This window comes from Symsagittifera roscoffensis, chromosome 8 (genome assembly GCF_963678635.1).
Source record: "Symsagittifera roscoffensis chromosome 8, txSymRosc1.1, whole genome shotgun sequence".
Taxonomy (NCBI): domain Eukaryota; kingdom Metazoa; phylum Xenacoelomorpha; order Acoela; family Convolutidae; genus Symsagittifera; species Symsagittifera roscoffensis.
The window spans coordinates 532,999-547,661 of NC_087069.1; the positions used below are offsets into that span (position 1 = coordinate 532,999).

The 14,663-nt window shown below is 34.4% G+C and overlaps 1 protein-coding gene across 1 annotated transcript; it reads right to left on the reverse strand.

Moving 5' to 3' along the window:
- Positions 1–3,210: 3,210 nt before the first annotated feature.
- Positions 3,211–12,643, reverse strand: LOC134853200 (FGFR1 oncogene partner 2 homolog). Its single transcript, XM_063869159.1, has 3 exons — positions 12,389–12,643; positions 4,015–4,281; positions 3,211–3,615 (listed from the first exon to the last, which is right to left on the reverse strand). The coding sequence occupies exons 1-3, from the start codon at positions 12,641–12,643 to the stop codon at positions 3,211–3,213; spliced, it is 927 nt and encodes a 308-aa protein (XP_063725229.1).
- Positions 12,644–14,663: the final 2,020 nt, after the last annotated feature.

The following is a 14,663-nucleotide window of genomic DNA, read 5'->3' on the forward strand; positions in this document are numbered from 1 at the left end:
AGTGACAACGATAGGCAATTATCTTAAATCTATGGGTCTCTCTTACCAAATCTACCCTGATGACACCTTGATATATGTATAACTAGAAAGAAAAGCGACCCATTCAAAAAAAATGTGAAATAAATACAATCGTAACGAAACTACTTACAATGTTCCATGAGCTGAAATTGAAGATCAAGCCAGACAAAACAGAAATAATGTGTGCCAAGTTGAAAATAAATAACGTGAAGCCTGATAATCTAATTCTTGGAAACACAAAAACCGATTCTGTTCCTTTTATTACTTCTATGGGCGTAAATATAGATACGAATTTCAACTTAACGAGACATAAAACTCTAACTGGAACGCTTGCTATGTCCAACTCAAAAAAAAACTGTACCGCTTTCAACAGTTTTTAAACCTTGAAAATATTAACTCACTGGTGAAAAGTCTTATTTGAGCAGACTCCAGTATTGTATCGTTACGCCACAGGAAACACAAGGTAGAAAATTTGCAAAGTGTCTAAAAATCTGCAAGTTCCTATTTGGAATCATGAAGCAAGAATCATACAATGAGCTAAGATAGTTTACATTGGCTGCCTATCAAAGAACGATTTGTTTTTCAATAAGGGTTTTTATGCATAAACAATTTATGGCGTGGAAATGCCTGAATATTTGAAAAAATTTTGCTCTCTACAGAGAACAAATGAGCTTCAGAATGGCCTTCAAAAAGCTGTCAAAGAAACATCATCAATGACGGTAGGATGAATAGGAAAAACTTAAGGCCGCTTGTAATTTTACTAACACAAGCCACCAATAAAGCAGCTTCAGTTTTTAGGAAAAACATTAGGCCGCTTGTAATTTTACTAACACAAGCCACCAATAAAGCAGCTTCAGTTTTTATCAAAATTGCCAGTGTTATGTGGCAAAATTCGACCAAAACAAATAAAACTATTCAAATGTTCCGGATTTGAATATCTGACTGGTTGATTAGGAGTATCAGGTCCTCGTATCAGCGCTATGGTCGCTTGAAAATTAACAAGTGGCCCAGCTAAAGGTGGATTTTTACCTGTTCGAATACGTTTAATCATATATTGTACTGATACAGAAATGCATAATTTTCAAAGTTTCAAAAAATGGGATATACGCTAAACTAGTAGTTTCCGTGCTTAAGTAGGGGATTAGCCGCTTAGTTAAATTAGAAAACTACTTTTCGCTCTTTCAATTGAAGTGTTTATCTCAGATTTGGCTGGGCAGTTTTCGAAACAACGCGAAAAGATTCCAAAATCGATCAAAAATTAGACTGTTCCTAAATGCAGAAAATTTTCTTTTGTAAAGGATGGAAACATCCTTTGCTTTCCACATCCTGATTTTACAATTGAAGATTCCCGCGCCCTAAATTTCTTGATTGAATCCTTCATATAAGATTTAGCTTATAGCTTTAGAGAATAGTTTCGAAGTGTCTTCAAGAAACGGAAAAAAATTAACAACAAATTTTTCAGAAGTCCATATATCAGCTTTTCTACAAAAAAAAAACAGGATAAAACAGATTACGCGGGCAAAATCTAATCACCATGTCATTTTGAAAGATTTAACCTCAGAATCAGCAGGTTAATTTTTGAAAAAAAAAAAAAACAATGGGCATATGGTAATAAATTGGATATTTTCTGAGTCCATAGTTTTTTTTCAAAACGCAGGGCATAGCCGCTTGCGCTGATAAGATTCGCATAATCGATTTTTTTTTCGGCTAAACCTTCAATCTCAGATTTGGAAGGTAGTTTTGAGACCATTCAAAAAGTTTTTAAAATTAACCAAATGGATTTGTTTGATGCCATATCGTTTTTTCCTGCCGATTTTAGGGAATAGCCGTTTGACAAGTGTAGATCCCCATAATTTTTTCGCGAATTAAAACCTTCATCTCAGATTTAAGCATTTAATATTTGAGTGAATAAAAAATCAAAACAATAGGCCATTAATCCCCCTACTGAAACTTTCGATGGCCGTAAAACGTGAGGTAACAAAAAAGAGTCGCAAAAATTTTCCAAAGCGTCGCAAAAAAAAACGAAAAACAACAAATCCCATACATTTTCACAAAATATGTTTTTTAAACAGGACCTAACACTAGCCAACAATTTTTGTCGATTAAATTGCTATTAAATTGTCGATGCTTAAATAGGCTTATATATGATTAAATTGAAATTTACCAAAAGTGCCACCAAATGAGCACTTTTATTTGCGACTTAGGTTAGAAAAACTCTTCGTAATCATACACTTTACTGCGCATGTGTAAAAAGGATCTGAACGAAAAGCTACACTAATTTTAAAAACCTTTTTTTGTATTTTTAAGACTATGGTGGGAACATTCGGTGCTACTTGCACAGTAACCGGCTGTCCTTTTTTAAATTTGAAAATAAAGGAACATTCGAGTAATTCTCTAGATTCTAAAACACTAAATACACTTTAAATGGTAAAAAACAAGAGTCAAACTTTTTCAAAAAAAGTCAAGAAATTGAACCGCAATTTTCTACACAGAGGTGAAGTTGCACTTCACATACACAAGCAAAATATGACCAATAACTCTACCGGGAAAAACTGAACGAGTAAAACTTTGAGCCTAAAAAATTTCTCAAGTTACGCACGCCAATTATGAGTATAAATAATTGCTAGGTGGCGCAAGCCAATTATGACGCATTAGGAGTACCAGTCAGTTTGAAGAAAAAGAAACTTACCAATTAACATGCCTCAATTTATAGAGCGGACGCATTTCAACTAGTATACGAAAAAGTTCATTAAAACATCCGACCCTGCCCAGGTTCGAACTCTCTTATTTTGTTGCGGGTTTCCTTCCCTAACTCTACGCTACAGATCTATGATACCTTGAAGCTAAAGTGCTACTTATAATTAAATAGTCTGTGTTAAATTTCTTAGCATTCGCTGAACTTAATAGCCGGTTATTGATCAAAATGAACACTAATATTTGCAACCTAGACCTAGCTTTGCTTGTGTAGAAAAGAATTTGACACCTCAAGCTGTTTTCAAAACGGAGCGTGAGAAATTTTCAAAATTTTGACTCCAGATATAGCTGTTTACATGACACCTAAATAAAAATTTCCTGCTAAACTATGCGACTTCGTATGAAGTGAAAAAAGGACTCGCATTATAACAGAATTTCCGCTTGAGCGAAAAAAGATGATTTAATAACTTTTGATGTCTCTATTTTCACAATTTAAATCTAACCTAGAGATGGTCTCTTCTTAACTGTCCTGCTGGGATATTCAAACATCAAATCGGCATTCGGAGAACTGACATCGGCATCTTCCCCTTCCGAGTTGTTTTCGTCTGTGGATCGACTCGAGTTATTGGAGTTCGGGTCATCTCCCTGTACAATTCCAGCTGTATCGGGGCCTCCGCCAGAATTGACGGGTGATGCGGCGGTATGGGGTTCTGCGGCTGATGCGAGCAGTATGCGCGACTTGAAGTCTTGGCTGACCTTGAGCAGTTCTCTGAGTGTTTTGTTCTGGTACTCCAACTCCGCTATTTTCTTCTCGGCAGCATAAGCAGAGCTCTCGTCCAACCTCACCACTTGTTGCATCACTGACACCATCTCCATTATTTTGGCATTCTTCTGCTCAATCTCCTAGAAACAAACGCAGACATAAGAAAACACCTCTATAATAGTATTTACAACCATGTACTCGTAGAGCCATAATTAAAAGTAACAATTCTAGATTTTAGTAACAATCTAGATATATTCAAACGATTGATTGAGTGAATGAGATTATTATCAAGAGCCTGATTGACCAAACAGAATAATAGTTATATGAGGCATAAGTATTTATCCACTCATGTTCATGATTTTCTGAACAAACCTAACTTCTGCTGTCTTTTCTGTCCACTAAATGACTTGCATATACAAACAAGCTGGCATCGAGTGTCATTTTTTAGTCCATTAACAATTCTAGATAGGCTTTTGACTACTTGATCAAATTTGTTTCATGTTGGAACTTAATGTGTGCAAGTGAGGAATAGCACTGACCCGTTGGTTGACTGCCGCATTGAAGGTGGTGAGGTCTAGTTTGGCGTACTGGGAGAGAGTGGACACGTGTTCCCTGTACTTGCTCATGATCAGCTCCATGGCGTTCTGGTGCTCCTCCAGCGCCTGCTTCAACTCCTCGTTCTCCCGCTGCAGAGTCTTGATCTGTCTGTTCTCATACTGGATGCCTTTGATCAGCTGGCGTCGGCTGTTGTTCAGCTGGGGACGAGGTCTGTTGTTCTCATTTATACCATCCACTTCGTCCTTGTACTACAACACAACACAACAATCAGCCGACAGCCAAGAAATGCTTCCTCATCTCAAACACAAAAACAATTTAGATGTTTTATGGCAGAACTTAATGTTGATTTAAAGAAAACTTGAAGATTGAAATTCTATCGGATGTCTATTTTTGTGGAATAGAACGGTGTTCAAATAAAGATACTCCCGGAGACCCTAATTGCAGTCATGCCCAAGTTTTCCAAAGAATATTGCGCCCTACTAAAACTACCCATAAACTAGCAAAAAATACAGTAAACAGAAACTTAAGCGCAATAATGAAGGAGGTTCTTTCTATGCGTTTCGAAAATTGACACTTTTTTTTGACACAGCGGCTAAACCGAGCTTCACGCCACTTGAATTACAAAACAAAAATGCCAGGAAAACTTCCATATATTACGAACTTTCCTTTATGCTTATTTCACAAACTCTACGCTAATACCTCATCTTCGAAAGCAATTGAATATAACTAATTTTGTGATTAAAAACCTAACGATAAGTTAGGGCATAGATAACTACATATATCATATATCAATTATCTATGTTTCGGTGCAACATGAGTAGAAAAACAGAAATTTAAAAAAACCTGATAAATCTGGAAAAAATTAAACAAAGCCAACACCTTTGGAAAGGAATCAATGAACGCAAGTTAACAAAAAATGTGAAATTTTTGAAAACATCTTAATTTTCGAATTTCTCAAAAAAAACATTGCCTTTAAGCTATTTGAATTTCTAGAAAAATTTATGATTGACATTTTAAAAGTAAAATTAACCCAATTTGAGAAAACTGGATCGATAGGTAAAATTTTTATTTCGCTGGAAAATCTGATAAATAATTTCTATTTTCAAAATTAGAGGTCGATCCCGTTTTTCCTGGCCTTTACACTTTTGCTGTTGGATAAAGGTAATTGCCTTCCTTTTAACACAGGAAGTGAATGGAACTTAAAAAGAATTAAAAGGCAAACTGCTAAATTCGAGCCTGATTAACATTTAAGTTTTTACCTGAAAAAAAAAAGAAACAAAAAAAAATCATCGGGACCTATACAAGAGTCTTAACTACACAGGGGCGAAGCGGAGCTTCAAAACCCTTGAGAAATACAACATTTCATTGAAGATGGTGAAGAGAAAAAGAGACCGAAAATATATCTTTTCTTTTGAAAATTTGAGTTGAAACATAACTTCACAAAATCGATAAAAAACTGTATCAGCAACTTCCTAACGTTTATCCTTTAAAACAAAACTTGTCACAAAAAAATTAACTTACAAATTTCTAAGACCCATTCCTACTGAAAGACAAAAAACGTTCGCAAATAACACCCAGTAAAATCTACGCACTATTAAAGCACATAACCGATATAACATTAACCGCAAACGTTTGATCGAAAAGAAAAAAAACACTTTCAAAATCAGAGTTGGTAAATTTACAAATTACAATAACTCTACAACAAAATTAAATCCTAATTAAAACCCATGCTTTGGAGTATGCTCGATTAAAACTGTAAGAGATAATAAAAAATGGCATTTGAAAACAATACAGAAAATGAGCCGACGAAAATTAGGACGAAAATCACGAATCCGGAAAGATTTTTTCAATCAGCTAATTTGAGTAAGCTTATGGTTTCTCAACTAAAATAAAGAGTTATGTAGGAGATATTCTTATTTCTCGTTCTTTCAATTGAACGCAATGTCAGACTTAGCAGAGTAGTTTTCAAGAAAAAGGGATAAATTTCCAGACCGTTAAAAATTTACCCATTTAGGTAAAGAAGATCTTTCCACTGAGTTCTTCCAATTGAACCATTAACATCAAAAAAATAAGCAAGAAAGTTTTTCAAAAAATGCTTCCAACACAGAGGCGAAGCGGAGCTCCACATCACTCGCGATACCACAAAAGTAACATTGTAAGCAAGCAGACAGCAAAAGAAAAACAGCCACTAACACCAAAGAAAATGCGAAAAGTTTTCGAACAAATCACAATTGGAAAAATTCAAAATATTGTAAAGAATGATATTCTATATGCGGAAAACACGTCCAGAAACACATTCGACGGCGACAATTGTTGAGCGAAAATAAAAATTGTTGTCATGAAAAAATATGAAATTTTAATTATATTCAGAGATTTTCAACACTTTGTGCAATTCGGAGGAAAGCATACAATGTATGGTTACCTCGAACGACCCAAAGTTAGGTGAGTAATCAAAAAAGTCAAAAAAAGAAAATATACGAAGTCAAGGTTGGTAGAACTACAAGGTTGGTAAATGAAAACATAAAAGCAATTACAATGAAAACTGTAGACAGCAAAAAAATTAAAATGTGTTAACTAAGCCGATAAAATTTAAGCAGACAATAAGCCGACAATTTTTTTGAAAGGATAATTTCCTTTTTGAAAAAAAAAACAGGTACTCGTCATATTCGAACCTAGGACCTTTGCCGTCCCAGGCGTGATAATTACCTCCAGACTGAGTGTGCCAAGGAGGCTCGAAATTTGATATCAGTATGCTTCAAGGTACCAAGTGATTCTCTCAAACAAAAAATCTATATTCCGATTTGATACCGCTTGCTAATCTATCAAAACATTGACTTTACTTCAGCTCAGAACAGTTTTCTACAAAATGAGTTTGTAGCTGCTTCAGCGAAGGTGATTCTCATAACCTGTTCCTTTGATCTAAGCTTTAATCTTAGAAACGGTAGTTGATTTTTTGTAAAGTATTCACAAAAACGGTTTAAAAAATCAGACGTTTTTTAGGGCCGCAACTTTCTTTCTACAACAATTATGGTGTAGCCGCTTGTTCAGAGAGAATTCCAACCACCGAATTACTCGATTGAACCATCAACTTAGGAATTGCAGGGTATTTTTCGAAAAAAAGTCACTTTTACAAAAACGTCGAAAAAGATTCATAAGCGATCAAAATGGAAGGAAAAAAATAAATTTTCAGAAAAAAAAAATTACTAGCCAAAAGCTTAGTTGTTTTTCTTCTAAAAAACTACTTTAATAAGAAATGAGCCGCGTATGCAGGTGAGATACCTACTACCCGTTCTTTCAATTGAAATCAAAATCTAGCAGGGTAGTTTTCGAGAGAATTTTTTTCAAGAAAAAAGATTACAACCGTTTATACAGGGAAAATTTTTAGCACTATATGATTTCAATTAAAATAACCTCAGAATTGTCGAGACTATTGGTGGAAAAAAAACGTTTCCAAAAACTAATGAAAATCAATTTGCTCTTTCAATTGAATCTGACTTGGCAGGATAGTTCCAGAAAATGCGAAAACGATTTAAATTTCAGAAATTATTTTTCCCAATAACACAAAAATTTTCTATTAGAATTGGAGTCACCGCTTCTGCGCTTTGTGAGAGCCATAGGTTGTTGCGTAAAAAACATTGCGTGAACCCGCTTAAAGGGAGCTTTCCACGACCCATTTTTTTAAAAGCAACCAAATCTTGTAAACAGGAAAACAAAAATCCAAAAACATGGAACAATTATTCCCCATTAGGATTTTTAGAACGCTGTAGATAGTGTGGTAAGAAAAAGAAAGCGTTCAGGCTTATATGCAAGCACACAGGGGAGAGGGCGGCCTTTCTATTGGAAAATCGGCAGAGTAATTTTTAAAACAATAGTTAGTAGTTTTTCCGCATCTCACAATTTTTAAAATTACAAAAATAAAACAGCTAACTAACAATTGGAAAAGAGTAATGAACGCAAGTGAACAGAAAAAAACTGACTCATTTTTGGAAACAAACTTCAACTTTCGATTTCCGAAGTAAACATAGAAGTGAACCTGAGATTCCCACCCTTTGCGACGCAAAAAGTACAGGGTTTAAAAAGCATGACTATCAAGATTTAGCGAAGACGATCTAGAACAAACGAAAAAATCTAAAAAATTTTTTACGTTTAAATTTTTTTAAAAAATGTTTTTAAGAGGAACCTAAAGGTGTAATATTTGAGCATTTCAAATTTTGGCGCCAACGTTATATCAATTACATAACTAATACCGGAAAAGTCGAGGAAACAATATATCGAAATAATTAGTAAAACATAGCCAACAGACAGTTGGAAAAGATTCAATTCACGCAATTCAAAAGAAAAAAAACTGACTTGTGAAATTTGAAGAAAAACATAGATGCCCTTGAAGCCTTCCGAATTTCTAGAAAAATTTGACTGGCATTTTTTGGATAAAATAATTGTAATTTGAGCAAACAGGATCAATAGGAAAAATTTTTATGTCGCTTGAAAATCTCAAAATTAAATTCCATTTACGAAACTAGGATTCAATCACGTTTTTGGTGACCTTATAACTTTCGCTGTTCGATAATGAGTTTGCCTTCCTTTAACAAAGGAAATGAATCCAAATTTTAAAAAAAAAATCAAATTTCGAACCTCGAAAAAGTAAATTTGAGCCTGAACAAGCAAAAAAAATCATCGCGCAAGAGTCTGAACTATGTTCATCGCCTCTTAATAGGCCAAGGGGAACAAAACCGGCAGCCACGAAGCTGAAATTCAGCCAAAACATTGAGTACAATAAAATAGATCTATCAACATTTATGGAAACTGTTTTGTAAAAATCATAGCCTGAAAAAAAAGCGAAAATAGCATCGGTTGAAAACTTAGCAAGCAGTAACAAAGCCGGAAACATCTGAGCAGAAACCCCTCAAGTCGAAAAAAAAATAAATTCCGCTTTCGAAACTGGAAGTCACACACGTTTTTTTTTCGCGCCATTTCCACGTTGGTACTTGGAGAGCGCAAATGACCTTATTTATAACATATGCAATTGAATTGAAGTGATAAAAAGCACAAACTCATTAATATGTATGAATGCACATCTGTAGCCATAAGAACGTTTTAAGACTTTCTTGAAACAACAAAAAAATAAGTCAGATATAAGAGTATCCGCTACTTTCATTACTCTTAAAACACCAAGTCCCATAGATTTTCTTAATACCTGTTTTTTTTAAAAACAAGGAACTTGAGAAAAGTTGGTTGCGGGAAGAACATTATAGTTTTCGATTACAAGTACACTTTCTCTCGAAATTGAACACAGTAATCGCAAGCAAAAAAGATGTTTGATCCTTTTATATAGCAATGTAACGGTCATTTCTAGCCTAACCACAGACCACTGCATGACGGAAGGATGACATCATATTAAGGCGACAATGTTAAATTGATGAAACTATTGAACAATTCCCAGAACCGACCAGTTTCTTCTTTTAAGTTGGGCAACTATTCAAACAAACATAGTCAACAGCCAGATGGAAAAGAGTCAATGAACGCAAGTAAACAGAAAATGAAACAATGGTTTGTTTTTAACAAAAACTTTCAAATTTCAAAGTAAAAAAATTATGACCTTACAGCTCTTTCAATTTAAAGAACAGTTTATGATTGTCACTTTATGACAAAGAGGCGAAGTGGAGCTACGCAATACTTGCGATACCACACCGACATAGCATTGTAAATTAGCATACAGAAAATGAGACTTTACTTTGAAAAATCGAAGAAAAATATATATTTACAAAAATTTCGCCGTTAAAATGCATTCAAAATCGGTCATCGAGCGTAATTAAACCGAAAACACTTCAATAGACGCCACATGAACCGAAATCAAAAGGATGTCACAGAAAATTCCAATGAGCGAACTCTTACGCTCTATTCATTGCAACACACAAAAACAGAGCAATCTTTTTTGAGAATTTTAGCTCAATTAGTTAATTTTGTTAATTTACAGACTGCCAAAAGACTCAATTATAGTTTAAATCACTTAAGCGTGAGGTTATAAATGCTTTGAAGAGAAAAATTTCGTGCTTTTTTTCAAAAAAAACTACTCTAATACATCAAAAGATGTTCCGAGGGCGTGTGCCTCACTTCTGGATTAAAATAAAGGGGCTTGAATGATTGATTGTGAGGTTCCATAGAAAAAGCAAGGTGAATTTCTTAGAGACCTTCAAAAAACAGTGCCACTGAGGATCGAATCTTATACCTTATTAACCGAAGTCGCGTTCTTGACCTCTCGACTAAAAGGTAAGAGACTTGAAGGGTGACGAGGTTCAATCATAAAGCAAGGTACCCATACCTACCTATTGAAAAAGAATGTTCTTTACTTGGGAAAAAGTCTTGTTCCCGAATACAAAACACTTGCTCTCGGATAAGAAGTAAAATCAACTCAATTTGAAGAAACTGGATCAAAAAGTAAGACTTTAATTCCGCTGAAAAATCAGAAGAGTAAAACCCTCATTCAAAAATTGAATTTGGTCACTTTTTTGTGAATTTTAACATTTTTCTGTTCGATAATGGAGTTTGATTTCCTTTTAGCAAAAGAAATCAACTGAAACTAAGAAGAAATCAAAAATCAAACCGCAAAAAAAAACAAATTTGAGCGTAAACAAACTTAAGAGACTTTTTCCTGAAAGAAAAAAACAGAACAAACTCGCCAAGACCTATATACAAGTCTACACTAAGTTCAATGAATCTTAAAAACACCGTGAGTTTTGTATTCATTTTGTAATAATTTGTTGCATTTATGTGGTCAGAACAATCTGAGATACTTGAAGAGCAACCAGCCATCCTTGTATAATCTGTCTTTTGTTTCTTAGGGGATAGTTCACTTGATCATTAAGAAGGAAATATTGTCCCATGTTTCACTTCCAATAAAAAAAATAAATCTCAAAATTCTTTTCGAAGCCAAAACACTCGAATGATAAAAAAATTTCGCCCAAACATGTTTTTCCCGAATTAAACTCAAACTCAAAACTTTATCTTTTCAGGCAAACTTTTGGGAAGATTCCCATATTGAAATTATCAAGTTAACAGCGATGCCCTACAGCAATTATAAAAAATTGGGTTCAATTATCGTTACCTTTAATGCCTAGATTTTTGGTTCAATTCGATATCCATTTTCATCATTCATTGTGAGGATGTAATGGATTCTTGACTTAGTTCAAAAAATATTATGTAGTGACTACTTTGTGCATTTTGCAAACTATAACGTCAGATATACACTCATTGGCTTGGAGCAACAGCTATGCCAAAATGTACAAAAAAAATACAAAAAAAAGCATTTTTTAGGCTTTTTGAAAGTTTTTAATCTCGACCCGAAGTCTCTTCGGCGAGCAGTCTAGCCAACTTTTTGTCCTCAACTCGTTCAAAATATTGCAAAGAAATAAAAGTCCAGACAGTATTTTCGACACAGAGAGGAAGCTGAGCTTCGCACCACTTGCGATACAAAACAAGAAAGCCGCTAAGTCGAAAAAAATTATTCGCTAACTTCGAAAAAAAACTATATCTATCGATAAGGCTACTTTTGAAATAAAAACGAGCCAAGACAATAGAATGTGAAAATAACATCAAAAGAAAAGTTATCAAGCGGTAACAAAACCGGAAATACCTTAGCAGATACCCAGTAGGCCGAAATTTAAAAAAAAATTATCAAGTTCCCCATACCCTCAAACAAACAAAGACACACACACACACACACACAAACTTCATTCACGCGTCAAACGAAACAATATGCGGTCACTATGTCGATATAATATTAGCCGAAATTTATAAAGCCGAAAAAAAAGGAAAATAAAAAAAATAAAAATAAAAACAATTTTATGACTATTTTCAAGTTATTCAATCCCCCTCATCCTCAAAACACATACACAGCTCGTAAAACGAGGCAATTTGAGGCGACTAAGCTGATTTATATAGGCCGAAACCTATCAAGCCGAAAAAAAAAAGAAAATGCAAAAAATCGAAAAAAAATTCAAGAACTTTTAAGACTAATCAGAAGTTATTAAGTTCCCCTCACCTTCAAAACACAGACAAGCACACACAATTTTTTTCGCCCATCGAATGGCGCAATATAATAAAGGCTTAAACAAATAGTCATGAAAAAATAATTTCTATTAAAGTTTTTAGCATTTTGTGCAATCCAGCAGTGAGCATAAAAATTATTTTACCCTTGAACTAGTCGAAATGAGGCCACTAAGCCAATTTAAATAGGCCGAAGCATATAACGCCGAAAAAGGACAAAAAACCAAAAATTAAAACACAAGAACACATTGAAAACTCTTACTCTATAATTGAACAGGCCCCAGATTTAACCCATAAGAATTCTGCACTTACTGTCTTCATAGAAACCATATGCTTGTTGAGTTCCTGTGTCTGAGTGATAATGCTTTCAACATTTGTCTCATGTTCGTTTAATCTCTCAGCCAGTTTTTTTGCAGTTTGTAGCAAACTTTGTATTGTGCAAGATGCGTTATTTCCACCATTATTATTCGGGCTAGAACTTCTTGGTATATTATTTCCAGAAACACCAAAACTGACATTCATTCCAGGGTTGGAGGATGCGCAACCTGGAGCTGTTGCAACTGCCATCTACTAAATTCAATTGACAATTTACACTGATGTGAACGTGAGAGCACTGCGCCCCTAACTGTAATACACTAAAGTAACAAAGCTTCGTTTTACATTACCCTATCTAAAACAAAACAAAAAACAAGCAGTACTATGACACCATCTTTACAGATATTCGTTTTTAATAATTCGAAAATTACAGAAAACAAATTTGAAAACGAATGGAGCAAGATTGGAACTCGGAGCAGAAATCAGAACAAACGAAGCGAAAATAACCAAGAAAGCAAGAATAACCAAGAAATCAAAATACAAGCAACCAATATTCAAGAAGAAAAATTCGACCAGCAACGAAAACATTTATTTTTACCACGAGAAGGAGAATATTCTGGCCTATTACTGGGAGACTCAATTGTTAACAGAATCAATGGGGAACAAATATCGGAAAATGTGTTGGCGAGAGGATTTGGTGGGCACAAAATTTCTGCATTGCTGGAACGCGTGAGAAACAGTAAATCGCGACATTTTAAACATGTAACTACGCTAATTGGAATAAATGACTGCCTCTCAAGTGATTTCGACGCGAAGGAAGCCGTGAGTAGCTTAGAAAAACTAATTTATCTCATAAATCATAAATTCTCCCCAGAAACAATTTCACTATGTACTGTAACTCCCTTAGGCGCTTTTAGAAAAGATTTTAATCCAAATGTACAGAAGCTAAACAAGCAAATTCTTAATTTAGTACGGAATGTAAAAGACTTGGGCGAAGTAAAATTGGATATTTTAGACATAAACAAAATTTTTAGTCAAAATACAGATGCTCTTAGCTCGGATGGTTTGCATCCTTCTGATGGGGGTGTTGAAATTTTGGTGCAAAGTTTTAGAGATTCTTTTAGGGGTTCTGATATTAATGCAAACACATGTGAGATTACAACCCGCCCCAGAATGAAGCAAACCCAACAATCATCAAATTTAGATCCAAAAACGGCAGAAATGTTACAATTTTTCCAAAACGGTGCAAAATTTTTTAGGAAATACTAGTTTCGCATTTTTTCTTGGTGCAAACTTTGGCGATTATTTAATTTATTTAACCTATTATGCTGAATATTAAATTCTGGTTGTTTTGTGCAATTTTTCTAATTTCCAAGGCTCAGATGGAAACTAAAGAAAAAACTATTGTTTACTGGGGCTATCTAAGCTGCCAGCAAAAGATATTATCAACGAAATGTGGGATAAATGAGCGGAGAGCTACCACACTGACTCATCTTTTCCTTTTCGCGTTGTTACTGACCCAAAGTGGGGATGTTGAAAAAAACCCTGGTCCTATCGAAACCATTGAAACAGTCTACGGTATCTGCTCAAAAAATTGTGCAAATCTTAAATTTGTTCATTTGAATTTTCAAAGTATTATTAGAAAACGGATGCAATTGAAAAAATTTCTTGATGATATGGGCGAAAACACAATTATAGGAATTTCCGAAACGTGGCTTAAAAAAGAAGATAGTGACAATTTATGGAATTTCCAACCTAGAACGCATGCGATGTTCAGATATGATAGGCAATCAGCGGTAAAAAAGAAAGGCGGTGGCGTTTTGTTATATATACCAGTCAAATTGGCTCCGAAATTGAGGCCTGATCTAAATTTATTTGATAAAGAAAAATATGAGTCAGTGTGGGTTGAGTGCAAATCTACATTTAACATTTCGAGTAAAGAAAAAATGTTAGTTAATTTGTGTTATAACCCAAGCAGATCAAACTTTATTGATTTTTTGGAACAATTAACGCTTAACATAGATAATGCTTTTTCAGTTTCTAATAAAATTACGCTTTTGGGTGATTATAACATAAATTATCTGGATAGCAAAGAAAAAGAAAATTTAGATTCTATAATTATTCCATATGGATTGAAGGTTTTTTGTCCAAACGATGAGACCAGAATTAGTTCCTCAACAAAAACTCATATCGACTACATAATCAGTGACTATGAAACAAACGGCATTGAGTTTTGTTTTGATACACCTTATAAAACCGACCATTTTGCTTC

Bases quoted from the DNA above. Each gene is read 5' to 3' on its own strand.
- LOC134853200 (XM_063869159.1), bottom strand. From the start codon at position 12,643: ATGGCAGTTGCAACAGCTCCAGGTTGCGCATCCTCCAACCCTGGAATG. The intron at 4,282-12,388 runs GTAAGTGCAGAA...GTTGTGTTGTAG, and splicing joins ATATGGTTTCTATGAAGACA to TACAAGGACGAAGTGGATGG. The intron at 3,616-4,014 runs GTCAGTGCTATT...GTTTGTTTCTAG, and splicing joins ATGCGGCAGTCAACCAACGG to GAGATTGAGCAGAAGAATGC.